This window comes from Hirundo rustica, chromosome 1 (assembly GCF_015227805.2).
Source record: "Hirundo rustica isolate bHirRus1 chromosome 1, bHirRus1.pri.v3, whole genome shotgun sequence".
In the NCBI taxonomy this organism is placed as follows: Eukaryota; Metazoa; Chordata; class Aves; order Passeriformes; family Hirundinidae; genus Hirundo; species Hirundo rustica.
In genome coordinates, this window is record NC_053450.1 from 59,512,654 (window position 1) to 59,533,682 (window position 21,029).

Sequence of the window (21,029 nt, forward strand, 5' to 3'; positions counted from 1 at the left end):
ATGCCTAAAATTTTTTCATAAAATTCACTCTATTGTTAAAGAGGCCCTAGAAAAAATAGCATGTGAAAGAAAAAAACATTAATTTTTGACTTCTTTTAGCTTTTTCTTTTAGCCACTGATATAATTTTTGTTCTGTCTGTGTACATTTTCATACTTGCATTTTCTTTTCTTAAAGGAAATAATATCATTCAAATATCTTTATTGTATTTTTATTTCAGTAGAAGCACTTGAATAATGTTTTAAGGGTACATGGAGACACAGTGAAAGATATTGTGAATCTCAGTGAGTTTTGGAGCACTGGAACGTATCCCAAAAGTTATAGCTACAGAATCTGTAAGCCCTACCTGTGACTTGCAGCAGTTGTTTCGACCTGTGATGCCACGGGCTGCTCAGAAGCTCTGTAATCTGGACGTATTTGAAATAACAAACCACAATGAGTCCTGGTGATTGGTCTGTTCCATGCCAGAAGTTAGAAAACTCTGAGCTCACTAAACTGCAGTAGCTGGAAAAAGAGTAAGAAATATATTTTTTTAAAGGTAGCTGAAATAAGAACTTTTTAACCAAAGTGTCAGAAGCAGCTGTTAGTTTCTTAGTGGTTTTGAAAATCAGATCTTCCAGGTATCTTGCTCCAGGCAGTCTTCTGGGGTTGGTTTTTTTGTTTGTGTGGTTTTTGGTTTTTTTTGTGGGAATGTCATCTGGTCTCCATTTTGTCACATCCCAAGCTTTACTGCTTTCATAGAAATGATCATGAATTCCTCTGAAATTTTGCATACTGTAACAAAAAATGTGAACTAAGTTCCAGCAATAGTAAAAGTGCTTGGCTAAGGATGCTGTACCAGGTCCTAGGTATGATGGCATTCACTGCATCATGCATCATGCTGCAGACAGGTGAACCGTGGTGTTTTCAAACCACTTGACTAATTTTAGCATGGTTTTAAGCATTACTTGGCTTCAGCTGGAGACAGACATAGATAATAAACCTTTGAACAGGATAATCAAGAGCTAAGTGGCATTTTAAAATATTTTAGATAAATATGATCATTATTTAACTTTAAAATATTCCCTCTTTTCCTAGTCTAAGCTGGGTCTCAGGAAGGAAAAATCAAAGAGCTAATGAGATAACCTGACAGATTGGCAGGCGTTGTTTACTAATCCATGTTGGACTAGGATTCATGCTTCATATGACTGAGAGTCATTGAAAGTTCTTTGGTTTTTAAGGCATCACAGTCTTGAGTGAACTTTAGTTCTGAATGAAGACGTTTGCAGAAGTTATCTAAGTAGTTCCTGCAGAATCCTTTCCTCAGTGAAAAGTGCTGCTTTTCACTGAGTTGTTCTGGAATAATATGGGTTTGCAGTATAAATGATGATAAGCTGGGTTAAGTCATACTCTTAACTACTGCACAGTCTATTTATTCCATCTGGGAGCTTCATCACCCTTGCACTTGAAAGTGGATGAGGCAGCTGAATTGACTTTCCATTTCTCACCATGTCTAACCATCTTCCTGCAATATAACTTGAACATTCTAGTCTTTCATCAAAATAAGATTATGCTTATCTAATAGGGACAAAAATTTTCCTCCCTCTCCAGCATTTGCAGATTATGTAGCCAGGATATCTGCACTTAAACCTTCAATAGTTCCATTCAAGTCAGACTTCTAATAGTTCTTGTTTCACTATTCTGAATATTCTTCAGTCAAGATCTCTCTCCTAGAAAGATCAAGACATAATTTAGTTGTATCTGTCCCAGAACAATGTGCAGCAGACGTGCCTTTGAATGTGCAATTAAAAATTGCTTTGGCCTGTTTTCTTTTCCTGTTTTACATTTCATAAACTTACATGTAATTTGATGAACACTGTCATTCTTTAAATTTCTTCAGCATTACAGTTCTCAAGGGACTCTCATTGAAGATAGTTTTTGCATATTTACTTTCTCCACAAGTGCTAGTATTCAGTAGCACAAGTTCAATCTTACATTATTATTTTCTTATTTACTTATGTTACATCCTGGTTTTCTTTGTATTGATGTTAACAATTCCAGTTTGGTATTAGCTCCATGTGCCATCTAAAAGCTGTTGATTTCTAGCTCTAGTTAACCAGCAACTTAGGTAGTCTTGTCAAGAGAGTAGTGTGGTAATTATTCAGCTCTTGAACACACCACTTTGCAGCCAAGTGCAAGCAACTTGGTAAGGGGGTTCTGGGCCCTTTGGGAGAGCTGCAGTTCAACAGTTTACTTTGCATTTCCCATGCACCTCAGGCACATAGACCATCTCGCAGTTCCTGCACCTACAGTGCTCAGAGACAGCCCAGATACCTTTGGTATCTTCTGTCTTGCTTTATCTACGTCCTGCCTCATGCTTTCTAACACTGGAAGTAGAAGAACAGTTCATTTAAGTGCTACTCTATAAGCAGCACTGAAAATATATTTCTGTCAACAGAAGGGTCAATTACATGAACAGCTCTTCCTTTGAACATATTCTGGAAACATGCTGCTTCCATTCTTCACCAGAGGTGAATCATGAAAAGAAGACTTTGTCATGAACTTGACCCTTGAAAGTAGTATAAAAGAGTTACCCATCACTCTAGCATCTATTTACCATCCAACCTCCCAGAACCAGCAAGTACCCTGCCTTCATGCTTCCTAAGTAATCCCAGCATTACTGCTAGGCCTGTGATACTCTGGGGTGAAAAATCAGCATGTTTTCTGACACTCATAGTTTTGGGCATGGTAAGTTTTGATGCTGTCAAGTGCCTCAGGAGGAGTGAGGGGCAGGGAAGGGGAAGGTCTGTGCACTGAAAGTGTCCAACCTGTAACCAGCCCTATTCCTTCCTCCTCCTATGTTGTCTTTTTGCTTGCACTGAGACTGACTTTTGGGATGGGAAATCTGATGTCAGAAGTTTGGGAACTGCCTTCACAATTAATTTACCTTCATCTTAAGCCAGGTACCACTGTGGAGACAGCTGTACTCATGGCTGATCCTGTGTTGTGGTTACACATGTAAGGCTGAAGTGTCTAATCACGTTGGGTTTTTTCCCAAAACACAGCTTGGCGTGACCTACAGCTTTCAGACTAAATTATTGTAGTGCTGCTTTCCAGCTGTAGATCTATTGCAAAAATACACAAATATTATTTGCCACTGGCGTTACACTTGATGTTGTAAACGCAAAGAAACACTTTCTCCACTGAAAACCTGTAAAGTGAAAACTATAAAACTCTCTTCCCTTGTTTTCTTCTGAAACTGGTTGTAATGCTCTCTTCCTCTCACTGTGCCAGACTCTACAGGTTAACTAAATGTGTGTCACTCCTCCAGTTTTCTTTCCTATATTCCCAAGCAGGTGAGAGACTAAAAGGAAAATATCAACTGTATGTCAGTGCCTAGATAAAAAGCTGCAAAATTAAGTTACGAAGCTTGTCCTTTTTAGCAAAATCTCATATTGGGCCAGTATGGTTCCTTCCTCGAGGCAGTTTATTGCTTCTAATCATGCGAATCAGGGGTCATTCCGCCATGCTTTTGATGAAGCCCACAAAAGAGAGTACGCTCATCTCCTCCAATGCTTTGGACATTGAAACAGAATATTTTATTCCAGGTAAAATAATGCATTAATTACTTCACTTAGCAGATGAGCATTAGCTTTTGATATAAGCAATCCCATAGACGCCTGACACTTTGCATGCTGAGCAGTCTTGTCCTTGAAGTTACTGTAGTGCACAATGATCAGAACTTACCTTAGCATTTACCAGCAGTGTCTTGGCAGAGGGTGACCTCCAGTACTGTCTCTAAACATTTTCAATTTACAGACTCAAGAATTTTTGCTGCCTTTGCCTCTCATTCTTTTGAGGAGGTCAGCCCTTTATGAATTTACCACAAGAAAGTTCAAAATACCCTATATACTTAAGCAGCTTAATAGGAATATAGCTGCAATGAACACAGGACATACAATTCATTTTAATATTTATAGAAGAAATTCATGTTGTTTTAAGTGTACACAAGCAGCTGCTGTCATTTGGCTACGAGCAGATGTTAGACCTCCAAAAGCTTCACTGACAATTAAAATACTAACAGTTAGTGTTTTACCCCAGCTGCAGGTTCTGTTTACTGTAAATTTGATTTTAATGGTGCCTCTGTGCAGTTATTGAATAGAGGTTTGTTTTCTACTATACATGCAAAAGTGTCTACAATGAAGACAAATGGTTATTTACCATAATTTACTCTGGAAAGATATGAATATAGCTCTAACATAGTTGAGTTTATAAATGAAATACAGATATGACTACCACATTTGAAATGGTAGTTTCTGCTGTCTTGACTAACAAAAAGAACTAGGGAACTTACTATTTGTAGTTATTCCCAAGCATTCCTCCTAAAAGCTGCTGTGCTTTTTAAATGGGTTGAGATGTGCCCTCAAGCACAGAACAGGTGGGGTTTTTTACTGAAAGGGTGCACAAATCAAAATAGATAAATACAGAGAATCATGGTACTCATAGTTGATAGGTATGCCGAAGAATATAATTTCTGCTTGATTATTTAATAACATAATGTTTTATTTTAGGTATTCTTTACAAGTGTCTGTTCTCTTTAGTGCATATATGAGCATCAAACGTTAGGGAAGGCCAGCCATTTTCAGAATTGTTAATCCCAAGGGCCTGATTATGCAAACACAATGCATAATGCAAGCATCCATGTTTAGTCCCTTTGAGACTATTGAGGCTAACTATGGCAGTAAGCAGTACGCTTGATAAATAAATGCTTCTAAAACCAGGATATGAATGTATATATTCTTGAAAAGCAAAAACTTTTGCTGAGATAATGACAAAAAGTTTTTTTTGACAAAGCCGTTAATGTCTGGGACTAGACCTATTTCACAAATCCAGATAATTTTCCCTACGAGCAGAGCTTGGGTTTTTTCCCCCTGTTTTTTCTCATATTAGTCTACTATTTTTCATATCATATGTTCTCTATGCCTAGTAAACAGAAATCTCTGGTTTGACCAACAACCAGAACCCCTTGAAACTGGGATTCTGATTTAAAAGTGCTAAAAATGCACTTTCCATTTACACTCCAGAGGATAAAACAGAAAGAGTGCATCCGAGTATCATCAATGTCAGTTGTTCCCAAACTGAGGGCCAGAGTAGTCTTTGAAGCTAGACTGCCAAGAAATGTCCAGACTGGTTGTCCTCATCTCAAGCTGCTAAATTGCACAGGAAGAGATGGCTGAAATACTCCAGATACATTCCTGATGCTGCTTGCCTTTGTAGGTAATTGCTACATATGCCACAGAGAGGTTTTTGCTCACACATCAGAGCTGAGAAGAGCAGCCTGCATGGTGGCAAACAGGTAAAGAGAAAAGTGGTTAGCAAGTAAACCAGTTACTCTGCAGGTTAGGAGCTGTAAATTCTGTATGTTAACACTGTATGTGTTTGCCACAATCAGTGGGAGTTTTGGTATGTATATTTTTTATTTGCATTCCCTTTGTAACACTGGGCTCTATAGAGCATTCATTTTTGACCTTGAGTGCAGGAAAAGAGAAACTGAATTTTTTCCTAGAGAAGGCATTTTCCCAAAGGTTAATTAGACACTGAAGGGAAATTAAACTAAACCAAACCAAACGAACTTCCTAAACACCCTAACTGAATGGCCTGGTTTTTTAATTTGGTGGTTGTCTTTTTCTTTTGTGTCTTTTTGTGGCCATTGACATAGTTCTGTAAGATGTAGAAGGTAAAAATAGCAAGCAGGAAATTTCAGTTTGTTTTTCAAAAGAAAAACTATTACAAGAGTACTTTCTTTCACATTTTTAGAAAGTTAAAGGACATCTGCTGCTTTTTAAGATACCTGAAATGTTAAAACATCATCCTTTATTCAAACAGTTCTTAGAAGACCTTGAAGTTTCCAAATATGATTGAGTGGTTAAGGACAAAGCTAGAAGCCAAGGCTGTTTTGAATTTCAGCATTGAAGCATGACATTACTTGATTTTTAAGTATAAAATAAACTATGAACATTATTTGGGAATTGCTGTTTTGTTGGGGATTTTGGGTTTTTTGTTTGTATTTGTTGTTTATTTGGTTTTGTTTGTTTGTTTTTAAATTGAAAGGGGGAAAAAAAATGAAGCCTTGCTGTATTGGTATCTCTTGAGATTTATGTAATTTGTGTCAATGGTGGAAATTTTTTATGTCTCTTAGGGAGCTGGTAAAGTCCCCTATAGGTATACTTATTTGTATTGCTTTACAAATATTTGCTGCCTTTGTGGATGTAGTAGTTGTAGCAGGGCCATTTTGGGTTGCTGATTTATTGCACTTTTTGGTTTGACCCATCATATTTTCTTTACTTCAGCAGAAGACATGAATGAACCTTCACAACCTCTTATTTAGTAGCTTAACTAGCTGGTTTAAAAAATGCTGGCCCATACATTGCTTGCACATAAAAGCCTTGCAAATGATAAAGAACAGTTTTTACTATGGTCAAGGAAGAGCGATCTGAAAAATGCACTCTCTGAAAATCAAGGAAATCCCAAATTATGCCACAGTTCTTAGACTGTACTTAATTAATTGAAGTAGAGATCATTACAAAAATAATTGAAAGAGAACAGAGCAGAAACTTGTAGCTTGATCAAGGCATATTGCTTTATGAATTTGAAAAGTGGACTTCCAGTACAATTCAAAATACTATGCTGCCATGTAGACAATAACTTCTAAAATAAGAAAATCAGTTCCTTGTTCAAGTGGTGTTAGACATAAGGTGATTCTTTCAGACCTTTTAAATTCCTTGCAGGTTGTATTTAATTGAAGGAAAATATGTTTCTTTACATTCACATTATTTAATATTTGCTGCATTTTAGCAGATATGAATTTTTTTTCTGTCAATAAATAATATACCTAATCACCAAAGTATGAAAAATAAAGTGTTGCTGAATAGGGGACTATAAATCCGGCCTCCTAGAACTTTTACAGAGAAGAAAAAATAGCTGTTTTAAGCTAGATGTTTTAAGCTAGATCATTTCCGTCGTTACAATAGATTATTTCATTTATGACTTACTGCTTTGTCCTAAAGGTGCTCCTTGTGAAGGATGTCCTCAGCCCAGCCTTACCACACACAGCCGCTTGCTTCAAGTTTTGGGGAAGGATTAGAATTCTAAAGAGGCTGCTGGCTGAGAGCAAGGTGGTGCTTTACATATAATATTAGCCCAGACTTTCCTCACACATTACGCGTTTCTTTCTGAGACAAGTCTCCTTAATGCCATCTTTATCTGCTACACGATGCATGAAATCTACTTTCTGTTTTAGAACTGCAGCTGACCCCCGACCCCACGAGTGGCGCCACAATGTGACCTTTCTATTGTCATCAGCTTTCATTCTCCTGAAAATTCTATGAATTTTTATTACAAGTTTTTTTAAACCAAGCTGAGGCTTCAACAAATTACTTGACACAGATGAGATGAAGTTGTTGAAGTAGTGTTAGATAAGTTTTACAGCCAGCATGTGTGCTGCTGAACAGTACAAAGCCAGTGTCCTACAATGTCATACACCAGTAACTGCTGAGCCTACTATTGGATAAATACATCATTTTATGGAACATTGATTGTTCTATAAACCCAATGGAGTATTATGCTCTATGATCAAACCATTTAGATTGTGTGTAGAGCACAGAAAATGCCATATTCAGGATGGTACTAAAAGTGCCATTTGTGTATTTTATGGATGTCATTACGGGGGAAACTTCTCTCTGTAGGCCCTGTTTACTGCAAAATTTTTTAGTCTGTAATGACATTTTTCATTCACAACGTATGCCTTCAAGAGAGGGGGCCCTTGTTTTATTTGTTTCATTCGAGTTTACTGCACAAATCCTGTACATTTTAATTAAATGTAAGCTTAACAAAAGAATAAGGTATTTATTCTGTGGGGAACAAATGATGACAGTAACAAAAGAATAAAACAGACACACAAAAGGAAGTCAGGTATTGAGTAAGAGAGAGGGGAAAAGGTACTAAGCCCTATTTCTAGTTTCCCAGACACACATTAAACATCAAAGCATTTCTTTTAGCCCTCTTTCAGGAGTTTGTGGACTCAGAGAATTAAAATAACCTGCGAATATGGATTTAATGTCTGAAATATCCTGACATTTTCAAATAAAAAACTAACAGTCACTCAGGACTCCAACTGATAAATAATGGCTGTGCTGAAATGACAGACTTCTTGGAAAGAAACCAATTCTCTGATCATTGCACCCCTAGATATGAAACACCTCCTTACAAATTGTCTGAATATGAGCTCTTGTATCATTATATTTTGTCATTCCAATGCCTATTTGTGTATCTTTTTAATTTGCAATGACATGCAATCAGCAACAAGTCCACTTTCCCTAATATTAATGTGGGCTTGTATTGCAGCTTATGTTTTCCGTGTCAGCCAACACTTACCCCTTCTCTTTTACCATTAAAAGGGGGTGAGAGGCAGGCTGGATTTACTGGGACAACATGGTTTGTAGCTACATACAGTCCAATAATGTGACATGTTCCTTAAATACATAAAAATTCCTACAGATGTGCTGGATTCCAGTGTTTCATTATAGGAATAGCAGCTAAGCATCAAAATCTGTTGTTTTCTATATATCTTCGCTACTTGGCTTTTCACTGTTAAAACAAAAGAAAACCAGTAAAATCTGCAGTTCGTATTTACCATGAAAACTCACTAAAATTGGAGTTGATGTTCCCAGTAAATTCGTGGTCATAGTCCAGTTAAAATTTAAAGTTACAGTAGATTCACATTAGTTTAAATGACACTTGAACTTCTACACAGCTCAACATTAATTCATTATAGTTGAAATGGAAGAATCTTCAGTGGGTGAATCTTTTACAATCTGATTGAGGCTGTTACATTTTATAGGAGCCATTTTTCAAAGCAGTACTGACAGCACTCGAAGTTATTAAATTGCTGAATCAAAAGATGGACCTGCAATCGCATTTATGAACTGTGATGGAATAGCTGGGGTTGCACTGAGCTGAGGTTAAGATGTTGGTGTAGTTAAGCTTCATCACACCCCTTAGTGACAGCAGTATTTACCCATGTAGTTTACTTTAATGGTCAGGAAGTGGCTTAACTCACCTCTGGATTCAAATAGATTAAGTAAGCAGTCAGAATGGCATAATTATCAGTGCTGTGAGGGATTCACCAGATAGCTCTTCACCCAGGAGACTTCCCATTCAATTGCAGAGTAAAGACTGGAGTTGCATAGATTCACAGGCACGGCATTTATTTGAGGAGATGAAAACAGGGTGAATTTCCTTTTTCTTTCCCTTCCCCAGACCTGAGCTTCTCCTCAATACACTTATGCTGTGTCCTGTACATAAATTATTATGATCTTTGGAGAAAGATGTCATGATTTTAGTGCATGTGCATGTGAAAATTATGACTGTAGAGTTATTTTGATTTTGAAATCCAGTGGAAAATGCATGATTTGTGGAGTTATTTTGATTTTGTGCCACATCATTGCCAGGCAGTGATGTCTTTTATCTTGTCAACAAAACAAGATTCCTGAGAGAATTAATTACTTATACTCTATTACAGAATGTGGAGGAGCTAAGATAATTGTCATTTTATGTTGATTTCCCGTTCCTACTTTTCTGCTCTTTGGGGGGTCATGTGAATGTCAATGCCTACAGAGAGCACAGGAAGAGTGGGAAGAACCAGTTATATACCACAGTAAGCTTACTTCTTGCTTACACCTGACAAAATGTAGTTCAATTGCATGTGCCAGATTTTTAAGCATCATCACCTGGAAACACTCTTCTTTTTCTAAGATAACCTGCCTTGCAAACTCGGAATAAGAAAGTTGTATGGCATCAGTGAAGGTGATCTGCCGCCTTTCAGCTTGACAAAATGACTTCTTTGTGCTTCACAGTACAGCTCTCTGCCAGAAGCTCTGTAATTGAAAAAAGGATGGATGGATGGATGGATGGATGGATGGATGGATGGATAGATAGATAGATAGATAGATAGATAGATAGATATCAGTATAAGACCTCTGTCTTTTAATTATTGATGTTATTTTGGAATTTTAGCGTGATATCCACTTTAACATAGCAAGCTGTTAGAGTCTGCAAGGTGCCAAGTATTCAGTCTTGGAGTAAATCAGCTCCTAAGTGTGAACTTACCTTTAAGCAAACGAGTCTCTTTTTAAAGCCCATTTTAATTCTCTGTGGGATCAGGGTCTGACAGCTCTATGCTTTGAGTGAAAGAGCCCCCTTAGACCAGTTTTAGTATAATTTTCTTGGTCTCTTGAGTTCAATGAAGCACATTGTTCACTAGAACTGGCTTGGAAAGTACAGTGCTAGCTTGAAATTTCACTGTAAGTGTAGCTTTTTTTTTCTTGCCTGTTTTTATCCCAAGCAAGCCAGGGCATAGCTATTTGCATTAGTGATAAGAAGCTACACCTGTTATTCCAGAGATGTGATTTCTATTTGTGTTGGTGAATTTAAACTGGAGTTTAAATATGGGCAGTCTCAGCAGCATGGACTTGATCAGCCTTCCCCTCACCTTGTTCACAATGTCAAGCACCCACTCTTCTCTCTGTGTGCGCTGATTGTGTCCCATAGCTTGCTCCCAGCACGTGGAGAAGCTTCCTGGGTGCTCCTGGATGGCCCTGCCATGGGGAGACTGGGAGGGTTAGAGCTATCCTTCCATGGACATCCACAAAGCTGGCCCCAGGGTCTGCTCATTTATGTCCTCCCAAAAGCACGTAGGCCATGCTTGGAGGGGGATGGCATTGACTTTGTACAGCCTTGGGCGCCATTTGCCTTGCTGAAGCTTTATTGTGAGTGGTGAGAATTGAGAAGGAAACCTTCAATGACACAAAACCAAGTTGGGTGGTGCAGCAAGCAACTGGAAAATGGATGTTACAGGTGTTATAGTTTGTTAATTGATTTCATGCAGAAATAATTAAGATGTGTAATTGGGGGTTCTCTGGAACCAGAATATCCTGCTTAGGGTAAGAAAACTACCGAGTGTTTTCTCCAGGTAATTGAGCGAGTGACTGAGTCAGTCACATCACCTGGAGAAAGATGCTGGATGAAAAAGGAAGGGGAAGACAATGGCATCAAAATGACAGCATGGCAATCACCTCACCAACAAAAGCAGGGTATTAAGAAGATCAGCCACAGTTTCTCACACCAGATATGCTTAATGTAATATACAATCCTAAAATTCATTACCGAAGTACTGAAATATCACCAATAGGATCTTCTTGAAAAGATGTGGTTTTTAACTGTATACTGTATTTATCTGGGCTTTTTTTATACAGAACATTTTTAAAAACACATTAAAATTTTTAATAAGCTGCAGTATTGTCACACTCAGCAATTATTTCAACCTTTAAAGGTGTTATTTGGAAAACACGCAAATGGGTTTTGTTCATTTGCTCATTTTTATCTATGTTTTCTGTCAATGAAATCTAAAAATTGTCAAGGAATTTTTTCCATTTAAGCCGCAATTTGTTAAAGTAATGAACTGATACTTGCCATGATACCACGTTAACAGCGTATTTTGTCTTGTAGGCATTGTGTCCAAGTCCTATGAGTGCCGACTGAAGGGGCAAGGAGCAACCTTTGTGGAAACCACGAGCCCGTTTACCGCGGCAGCACTGGGAGAGGTTTCTCCTGTGAAGGAGAAGGCCTTCCGGGGCAGCAGGAGACAGCCACAGTCCCCTGAGGAAGTTCAGCAGTTCATTATTATTCAAGGATACGATGGCGACTTTGCCATTGATGCTTCTGTGGAAGAGACAGCGGCGGCCACCCTGCAGACGCTGGCGATGGCTGGGCAGATGGCCAGGGTGGTCCACATTACGGAGGACGGGCAAGTCATAGCCACAAACCAAAACGGCTCCCACGTGAGTAGTGTGGTTCCTGAGCAGATCCTTACAGAGCAGTTAGCAGATGGTGCCACACAGGTGGTGGTGGTCGAAGGAGCAGGAGCTGACATGGAGGAGGCCGTTCAAATAGACGCGGTTCCTGACTCCAGTAGCACGGTACTGCAGCAGATAATGCGACAAGACGTTTTAGATGCCTCTGAGGCTACAGTCCATCCTCCTGAGTCCTCCTCAGCATTAGATGCCCTGCTTTGTGCTGTGACAGAGCTGGGTGAAGCGGAAAACAAACCCGGACTCCTTGACAGATGCAGGTCTGGTCACAAGGACTTCTTGCAAATGCCAAACCCAGAGGTGCCCAGCATTCCCAGTGATGCCGAGGGACAAGAAATACAAATGTTCCACGAAGTTCAGGAGACTCAGGAAGATTCCAAACCTATGGAAGTAGTGACACGGGTTGTGCACCCATCGGCTATAATTGCATCTCAGGAGAGAGCTCAGGCTGCCTTCAAGAACATGGTGCAAGGAGTGTTGCAGTTTGCTGTGTGTGACACGGCTGCAGCCGACCAGCTCATGAAAGAAGGTGTCACCCAGGTCATTGTAAATGAGGAAGGGACTGTGCATATGGTAGCTGGAGAAGGCTCTCAGATAATTATGCAGGAAGCTGGTAGCCACACGCTCAGTGTGCAGAGCGAACACATGGATTTAGTGGAGTCGGGTGGGCAAATATCACAGATTATTGTCACTGAAGAATTAGCTCAAGCCATGGCTCAGGGTTCTGATGGTGACTTCTCTGAAGGTGCAACGCACTACATTGTCACAGAGTTGCCGCCAGACATGCAGGATGAGCCTGGTGTGTACTCACACGCTGTGATCGAGACAGCTGAGTCCCAAGACATTCTGCAGGCTGGTACTGCTATAAAAGCTGAAGCTGTATCCCCTGATAGAGCGAGAGAACAGTTAACAAGCATGGTCATTTATACAGAGGGTGGCTCACAGGTAATTCAAGGCCAGAGAGATTATAACAAAGTACAAGAAGCATGAAGAGCTTCTCTCGTAGGCAGGGTACAGAGCAGAGCCGGATCTTACCAGAATCATGGAGGCACTGTATTCCTGGAACGTTTTCTGTAAAGCCACCTCAGTAGAAACTCCTCCAAGCCAGGTAACAAGTACATATCCTGCTAATAGGAGGAATTCACTGAAGAGGATAATACAGTTTTGTTACAATAGCTCTAAGAACTATTATAAAGCATTATTACAAAAAAAGCATACTAGGGTACAAAACAGGATAAAAAGCCCCCCACCCAAAGTAGAAATTGTTCTGTTCAGTGCTTTCGTTGTTGATGTTTTCGTCTTAACGTTGTTTTGTCTCAGGGTAATTCCCTGCCTTCTGTCATTTTTGTATAACATAATCACAGGAGTAAAATAATTGTACTTACATGTACGTTTTGTGAACAGATAAATATACAAAAAAATACAGACCCCACAACAGCAAGGTGAACAGGTAAGCATACATACAGTATCGGGTGCCCTTCTTCATTTTAAAGTAGAACAGGTGACATTTTGCCTTCTAAAATCTTATTTTAAAACATGCTTGGCTAAAAATATGTCATCAAAATAAGATTTTTTTTTTTCATCTAAAATGAAAGTTTTCATAGTACTTTACTCTTTCATGGTAACACATAAGACTTTCCCTAAAGAAGAGCTCAAAAAAGCTGCGCTTCAGAAAATCCTTGATTATACATATTCGGGGAGAAGAACTTGATGCCTGTAACTTCCACTTAATTTTAGATGAGAGTCCTACATAAGAAATGTGCATTTTTTTGAAAAAAATATTGTCACTGTCACTGTTTTGCTTTTCTTATAACTAGCACTTCACATAAATACCATTTTGCAGTTCATTTTGTGAGCTACTTCTCAAATGTTAGGAGGATTTTTAAAGAAGAGTCTGACATTGACATTAACAAGTAGGGGGGAAAAAAGGTGACCTTGTATATCTTGCTTAGTCCAGAATGTCAGTTATTTACTTGTGGATATACTGCAATTGTTCAATGCAAGTTCATGTTGAAAAGATTTGTTTCATGATAAAACTGCTACTGTTTCTTTAGAAAAATTGTAAAATATAAACTGGCAAGGTTTGGGGATTTTTTTTTGTCTTTCAAATAAAATGTTAGCATTTAAATGAAGCATCATGATTTTTAATATTAAACAATAAACAGAACTGGCATTCAGCAGGAGCAAACGAATGCTATCTGTTATGTCTGTGCATTTTCTCTTTTCTCTTTTCCTTTCTCTAGCTTGCTAGATAGATAAAGATAAAAGAATCTAATTTCTGAAATGTGCCTCATGCATGCTTAATATAATTGTGTAAGTGTTTAGGGTATAAGCCATGCTAACTCTAGAGATAACTGGGTTTCCTATCATGTTTAATATCTTAAAATTATCGACTGGAAGAAAGTTGGGGTGGGGTAAAACAATAGTTCCTTCCTGAAGCAACTGCTTAAAAATGTATTTTCTGATAGGGCTGCTGAGAAAAGGTGCTTCATTCTGGCGCTATAAGATCCTGCTGCCTCTTCACCTCTTATTATTATTATTTTTCAAATTCTATTATTTTCCAAGAGTTGAGGTTGTGTCTTTGTCAAACCCCCAAAAAAGTAAATTTCAAGTTAGACATCAGGATTCATAATTAGGCGAGTTTGACTTGCTCATCTTTCTTAAAAGTGACAAGCTGTTCACTTACTCTTAAATACTGTCTTCAGCAAACAGTGACAGGATCAACTCCCGTTTGTTATCAGGAAAAAGGTGACCTTTACAAAATGATGGCCCTCTGCAAGACTCTCACAGATGTTCAAAAAACTGAATGTTTTTCAGTGGAAATATTTCTTCTTGATCATTTCTCCTGTTAACTGTAGCCCTGTGGTCTTGCAGCTTGGATGCTAATTCTTCGCTGTGCTTAGTCCTGTATGGCTAACCTTTCTGCTGCAGTACAGGGTGTTGACACTGACATGCTGCAGTTTACCATTTGTGATTTATTTAGGATAAATATGTCTCAGGTGGCATTTAATCCTTCATAAAACCAGTGTAGCCTGCAGTGTCAAACCAGCAATCACATTGTATGCACAATGAAAAGAGCAGACCTTTGCATAAAAAAAGCGCCCCAGTGGTAGATGTTCCTGTGCTTGGGAGCACTGGGAAGGATTCACTGTCCTACCATGTGCTGTAATTACCTGGAAGCTCAGGTTAACAATACTTTCCTCTGAGTGCAGGCTGATCAGGAAAGCTAATATTTTCCTAGGGCCTTCTTTTTTTTTTTTTCTTTTTTTTTTTTTTTTTCTTTTTCTTCTTCTTCTTTTTAATGTGCACTTTAAAGTTAACTTATTAGTGCCCTACAAATGTAACATTAGAAATCAAGGGTGACATTCATTCCCGAGCTGTCATCCTGCTCAAGGACTCCATGGACTGTCTCAACCCATGCTAAAACGCTCTCTTCCATACACTTAAAGTTGAGGCTATGGCAGGTCTCTTCCAGCCCTAGGAAAAGTCTCTGGCACTTGTCTCCCTCTTGTGCCAGAGCTTCTGGCACTGTCCCATATCATAATCTGGGAGGAGATGAGCTGGATTGTTCTATAGTTCTTCCAAGCATTCCCATGCCTTCTGCCTCAGAGCAGGGAAGATTAGGCAGCAGAGGAAGGCACTTAGAGTAGAGCAGCACCTGAAAAGGCCCTGACCCTCCAAGGGCCATGCATGGCGCTGGTGAGGCACCTGTGACCTGTCCAGGAGCAGGCTCAGAAGCTGCCAGCGCCCTTTGCACAAGCAGCTTCCACAGTCGGAGCATCACAGAACTTGTGTGGTGGATTTAGGAAGGTGCCTAGCCCAGGCAGCCACTCACTACAAGTGTGTTTTGCAGTTTGGTTTGAATACCTTCAGTTGCGTGTCTCCAGAGAATTCAAGAGCTGTGGTATAATGGAAGTGATTTTTGAGGGGGCAGTGTTCCCATGTCAGTCAGTTGCCTCTTGATATTCTGACTGACAGAGCCAATGGCTTAATTTTCTCTTTGTTATCCATTCTGAATAAGCATTAATGAAGTTGGTTTATACTGATGTCACTATACTTACAGCAAGGATGGCCAAACAGGTAGAAATGTAAGTATTTAAGAACCACTGAACTAGTGTGCAGGGGGAAAATAAATAAATTAAAATAAATTAAAAACAAACCAAAAAGAAACAAACAAACAAACAACAACAACAACAAAAAAAGCCAAGCAAAAACAAACCCCACCAAAAGTGAACCAAAAATCCTACGTGAAGACAGAAAGAGAGATTTCCAGCAAGCAGTTTCACCCTCCATTTCTTAAAGAATCAGATACACACCTCCTGAGGCAGTGTATCCTGGCCTCTGAATTCAGGCTCCATCTGCGGGGAAAAATGGGACATAAGAGATAGCTGGAAATGATATTTAGAGAAATATTTCCTATAATAAAAACAAAAGAAAAGAGCCCCAAACCCAACACCACCTAAAGGGCCCACAGCAATGTACCATTCTGCCTGACTCCCATCTGCACTCCGCTGTGGAAGTGGGATGAGTCAGGGAGTTGATGTGCTGTTGTTATGCACATGTGGATTGTGCATAGTCCTGCAAGCACTGCTGTCATTTATAAATGCTGCTTTAATACCAGTAGTGTTAGCTCTGAGTCTCAGAAGAAATACATTTGTGATTTTCACAGACAGTAGATTCAGCTCATGTAAAAGCTTGTAGGAATCTCTGTGTTAAAAGTTCTTGTGCCTTGAGCAGGCCCTGAGCTGGACCTGTGCTTGAAACGCAGGTGAATCCCCTTCAGAAAATCCTGGGGATTGAGAGATGGGGCTGGAGCTGCTTGCAGAACAGTACAAGGAGCTGGCATTGTGGTAGGCAGAGACCTCGTAAAGCAGTCTCTGGGTCTTTTCTCCAACTCTCCCTGCTCGGTGGACTTCCTGAGCACAAAAGCTGTAAACAGAATAAAGAGAGATGCGTGAAGATTGAAACTTGAAACTAAGTTAGTTCAAGAGAGAGGATTAAGTAACAGGGAAAAAAAAAAAAAAAAGGTCATTCATTTGGCAAAATGGAGAAGAGCTGCGAGTTTTCACTTATTTTACTGAGCAATATTAGCCCATAACTTAAGGTAGTACGTGGCTCACTCAGGCTACCCCCGTTCTATCTTGTTGAAGAATACAATTCGTTTTCTGCTCCTCTAGGGTGATATCATTTTATATGAAGAAAAAAGTTAGCTCAGATGGCAGTTATATGTTTCGGAAGCACCTTCTAATCAGGGATTGGTGATTCATTATTAGCTTCAGCAGGCGATCCATCTGACATGTAAGGGGAAAAAATTAGCAGCTGTCACTGCATGATGAGTTAATTTCCTGATAGGCCTGACACTGAAAAGCCATTTGGAGACATGGAGATGGCTGATGAGAAAACCTGGTGCTGGTTTATAATTGGAGAGAAAGAAAGGGCAGAGAGACAGAGGGAGATGGGGGAGGGACTGAGCCTGCTCTACAAGTGGGGATGGATGTTTGTGTATTTACTAAATAGATGGCTCCACAATAACCTGCATCTCTGTGCACACACCTGGGTGGGTAAGTGATAGGGACCAGGGCCTTTCATTTTCTTTCTGCCTCGTGTCATTATTTCAAGTCATCTGTAATTAGTACTCCAGACGGTTTTCCGTTCACTCCAGCCCGGGTGTACAAGCACGCGATTGGGTTATCTCGCGGTGACATTGAAACCTGACATTTTAGAGGAAAGGGGAGAAAATGACGCTACTCCTTTAATGGTTCTCGCTGCAATTTTCTTAATTGCAGCTTGAGATTTCAATCAATCATACAAAAATAAACTTACCTGAAACAAATATTGCTAAAACTTCCAAGAGCACAATTGTGAATGAGTGCTCAAAGTAGCCTCTTGTAGAGCATGAGGAAATACACTCTTCAAAAGATGTAAGCACATGGGTCTCTGTTTATCTTTTTTAAGAATGGTAAATAAAACTATGGGGAAAATAGGCATTCAAGACCAAATGCATTCCACTGTGGAATCTGCCTTGTGTGTGTAATCAGGTAATCAGGACAGCAACACAGGCTCCTTCATATGTATTAAATAAAGCTAATAGGAAGCTTTCTTTAATACCTGGGACAAATTCCTTCAGAGGCTGAGCATGTAAGGTACTGCTTGGTGTTTTGTTTGTTTGGTTTTGGGGGTTGGTTGGTTTGTTTGTTGGGGGGGGGGGGGTGTGTTTGTTTTTTGTGTTTTGTTTTTTTTTTTTTGTGGGGGGGGGGGGGGGGGGGGTTGTTGTTGTTGTTGTTTTGGTTTTGTTTTGTTTTTGTTTTTTGGTTTTTTTTGCTATTTAGGTAAGGTATCTAATACGCCCAGCCCGGGAAGCCAGACTTTTCTTTTGATGGAGGGGAGGAAAAAAAAACCAAACCAGAAGAGCACAGTGAATATTTAAAACTTTGGGGATTTTTTATTATGGCAGAATATAATGGGATTTTCCCCATCATCAGAAGATAATTTTTGACCAGAAAGAGGACAAGTGAGTAACTCTACTTGTACAAAATCAGTTTTGACTTTTTCTATTAGGATGTTCTTAAGTGATGGGCAAGGATTTGGGAGCAGTGATGGAGAAGCAATGAACCACCACAGACATGTAGATCCAGCACGTATCACGCAATTGAAATTGATGCGTGTGTATACACAAACCAGGATTATGTCCTGCCATGTAACAGGACGCCTGACCTTGTTTAAAACACATTCTTGTCTTCTGGCAGCAACACATTTATCAAGGCTACTTTGAAAGACCAGTTGTACTGCGTAGTCCTGCCCTGGAGGTCAGTGTTAACTGAGAGCCATCTGGGAATTTCTGATGAGTAAGAATAGCAATCCCCTGGGCAGCAGTAGATTAATTCTGGGGTGGCTTTTCTTCCATATTCCCCAAACATCTGATCACTCTTGCTGCTTGGAATCCTCCTTTCTTACTGCTTTGAATCCTCATTACTTACTGACGCTTCTGCATGTCTTGATTCAGCTTCTTGGAGATCCTACACACAGATTCCCGTTGCCAGTTCGTCATGTTTGGGAGTGAACCACGTGGTTGTTCAGGGAGTAGAAGCACAGGTGATTAGTTAGTTTCCTCTGCTGGGATGCATCCCTTGATATGTAAGTAGCCATGAGCTTCAGGATCCGTGCAATGCTCAAGAGACAGATCTTGAAAGTAATCCAGCTCCTTGGGAGGTCTGGTTGGATTAGTTGAATGTCACAAGGAGACATCTGGTCAGCCAAAGGAGAAAAAAAGATTGAGCAAATACAAGGGAAGGAGTCAGAACCTTTGATTCTTGGTCTACCAGGAACCAAGCTTGTCAAGGAGTTTCTGAGAGCAGAAACATAACTGAATTATCAGGAACCAAAATCCACAACCGCTCACATGTAACAAAGCCATGCACACCAGAGCTGAAAGACAAGGAGCAGATATAATAGGAGGTAAAACCCAATGTCCCTTTTCAGCACCTACTCAAAACCCAAATACAACTCCCTTCCCTTCTCTGTTCTCTCTTTCTTCTCCACCAATGCCCATGGCAGACACATGTGACTGACCTTGTGGTGCCATGCAGGACACAGTGTTGGGTTTGGAGATCTGGCCATCACAAGTGCTGTAAGCACTCCAGATCAGGAGTGGTCTTCTAACATCTCCAGATTCCCGTGAGGGGAGACATCCACAGAGAAGATGTCTCATCCAGGCATAGAGAGTCACCAGGGGAAGGAAAGGACTTGTTTCTGTGGCAAATAAAGTCCTTGCTAGCAGATGTCTTACTCTAAGAGATTTTCAGGACTTTCCCCCAAATCCTGCTAAGCTTCTTCTATCTGCCAACGTGTTCTTCTGTCAGGGGTGTAGAACAGGTTTGTGTTTTCTGCTCAGCATATGGTGACGATTGCTGGTGCTTGGTAGCTGTGAAATCCAGATGCCCAGCTCCAGGAGGGTTTTCCCTTGCTAGCGACATCTGGCCATCCTCTCAGCCTTACTCTTTCTTCTTCTTGTTTTTGCTTGGACTCTGTAAGCGTTGCCTGTGTATTTGCAGAGCAGATAATTCAGCTGATTTATTCTTGTGCTTCAATTCAAGGTTAAGAAGGAAAAAGCAAAGGGAAGCCTTGGGTTTGTGTTTGTACCTGAGGACCCAGATAGGGACATGTATGTCCCAAGCCCACTGCCTGCTCCTGCCGGGGCAGCAGAGAGGTTGATGCTGCAGCGGCACATTGAACAGATGTAATGGCACTGTTGGCTGGCAGCAAGCAGCTTGGTGGGGATGGCAGGTGAAGGGAAACCTAGAGGGGTGCATCCAAACACCAGGATGGCCGTCCTGCTTTGGCTCAGAGCAGCTAGGCACCGTGTGGGGCTTTTCCACTCAGGCTCCCGCCTTAGATCCATATGCAAGCTATGATGATAAAATCCAGCAACAGCAGGTATTGCAGATATTTAAAGCAAATGGAAACAGAATATTTCCAGTATTTCTGTCTAGTACCTTGGATCCACAAGAGAAATGCTGAGTGACCTATGAGAAACTCTAGATTCCCTGACTTATTTTTGTTATTATTTTCCTCAATTCCATGAGTGAATTTCTTGTTCCTGCAGGTAAGGGGCTGGCTCTGACAGGAATAGACTAGCTGCATACCTCGTCATCCTGTGGGTGGACCACTCTGCTGCAGAAAACATGTTACTGGGCTGTGATATGATCTGTGGGAGATGGATGATGTGGACAAAAGCTGGCTGCCAAGGAGCAGGAGAAAAGTAGTAGCCACAATGCCTGTTGGAGTCAGCAAGAGAAGATAATAAATCCTTTTGCTCTTTTAGTCTGTTGGTATCTAACTCCAAAATTCAATAGACTAAGTGCAAGTGTGGCAGAAACTCTTACCAGTCTACTCTTCTGCCCTGGGTGCCAGGTTTGTCCTCTAGTCCCCATTTGCTGGACCTTCCACGAGAGACTTAAAATAGGCCCTACTCCAGTAGTGGGCCCTCAAAGGCCCTGTAAAGAATCAGGGATCCATTTCTTCTCCTCTGTTCTTCTAAGGTGGGTTCATGACTCAGCTCCTGCTACCTCACTTGACATTCAGCAGCAGGAGTGAGGCGCCTGTCCCGTCCACCCAGCCATGGTTCA

At 40.3% G+C, this 21,029-nt stretch overlaps 1 protein-coding gene and 1 long non-coding RNA gene across 3 annotated transcripts in view; both read left to right on the top strand.

The window, feature by feature from the left end:
• Positions 1–14,094, top strand: part of ZNF407 (zinc finger protein 407) — a 337,541-nt gene extending 323,447 nt beyond the window's left edge. The window contains exon 9 of the mRNA XM_040073187.1: positions 11,543–14,094. Coding sequence (XP_039929121.1) covers positions 11,543–12,894 — 1,352 coding nt within the window. The 3' untranslated portion in view covers positions 12,895–14,094. The remainder of the gene's footprint in view (positions 1–11,542) is intronic.
• A 3,267-nt stretch (positions 14,095–17,361) lies between these two features.
• On the top strand, positions 17,362–20,799 carry LOC120758934 (uncharacterized). 2 transcript variants are annotated; one of them, XR_005703073.2, is made up of 3 exons: positions 17,362–17,465; positions 18,234–18,415; positions 20,507–20,799. It is a non-coding gene; the product is annotated as an uncharacterized LOC120758934 (long non-coding RNA). The 2 variants fall into 2 exon arrangements; XR_005703076.2 differs by lacking the exon at positions 17,362–17,465 and adding an exon at positions 17,942–18,047 and having other exon boundaries at positions 18,359–18,415.
• Positions 20,800–21,029: the final 230 nt, after the last annotated feature.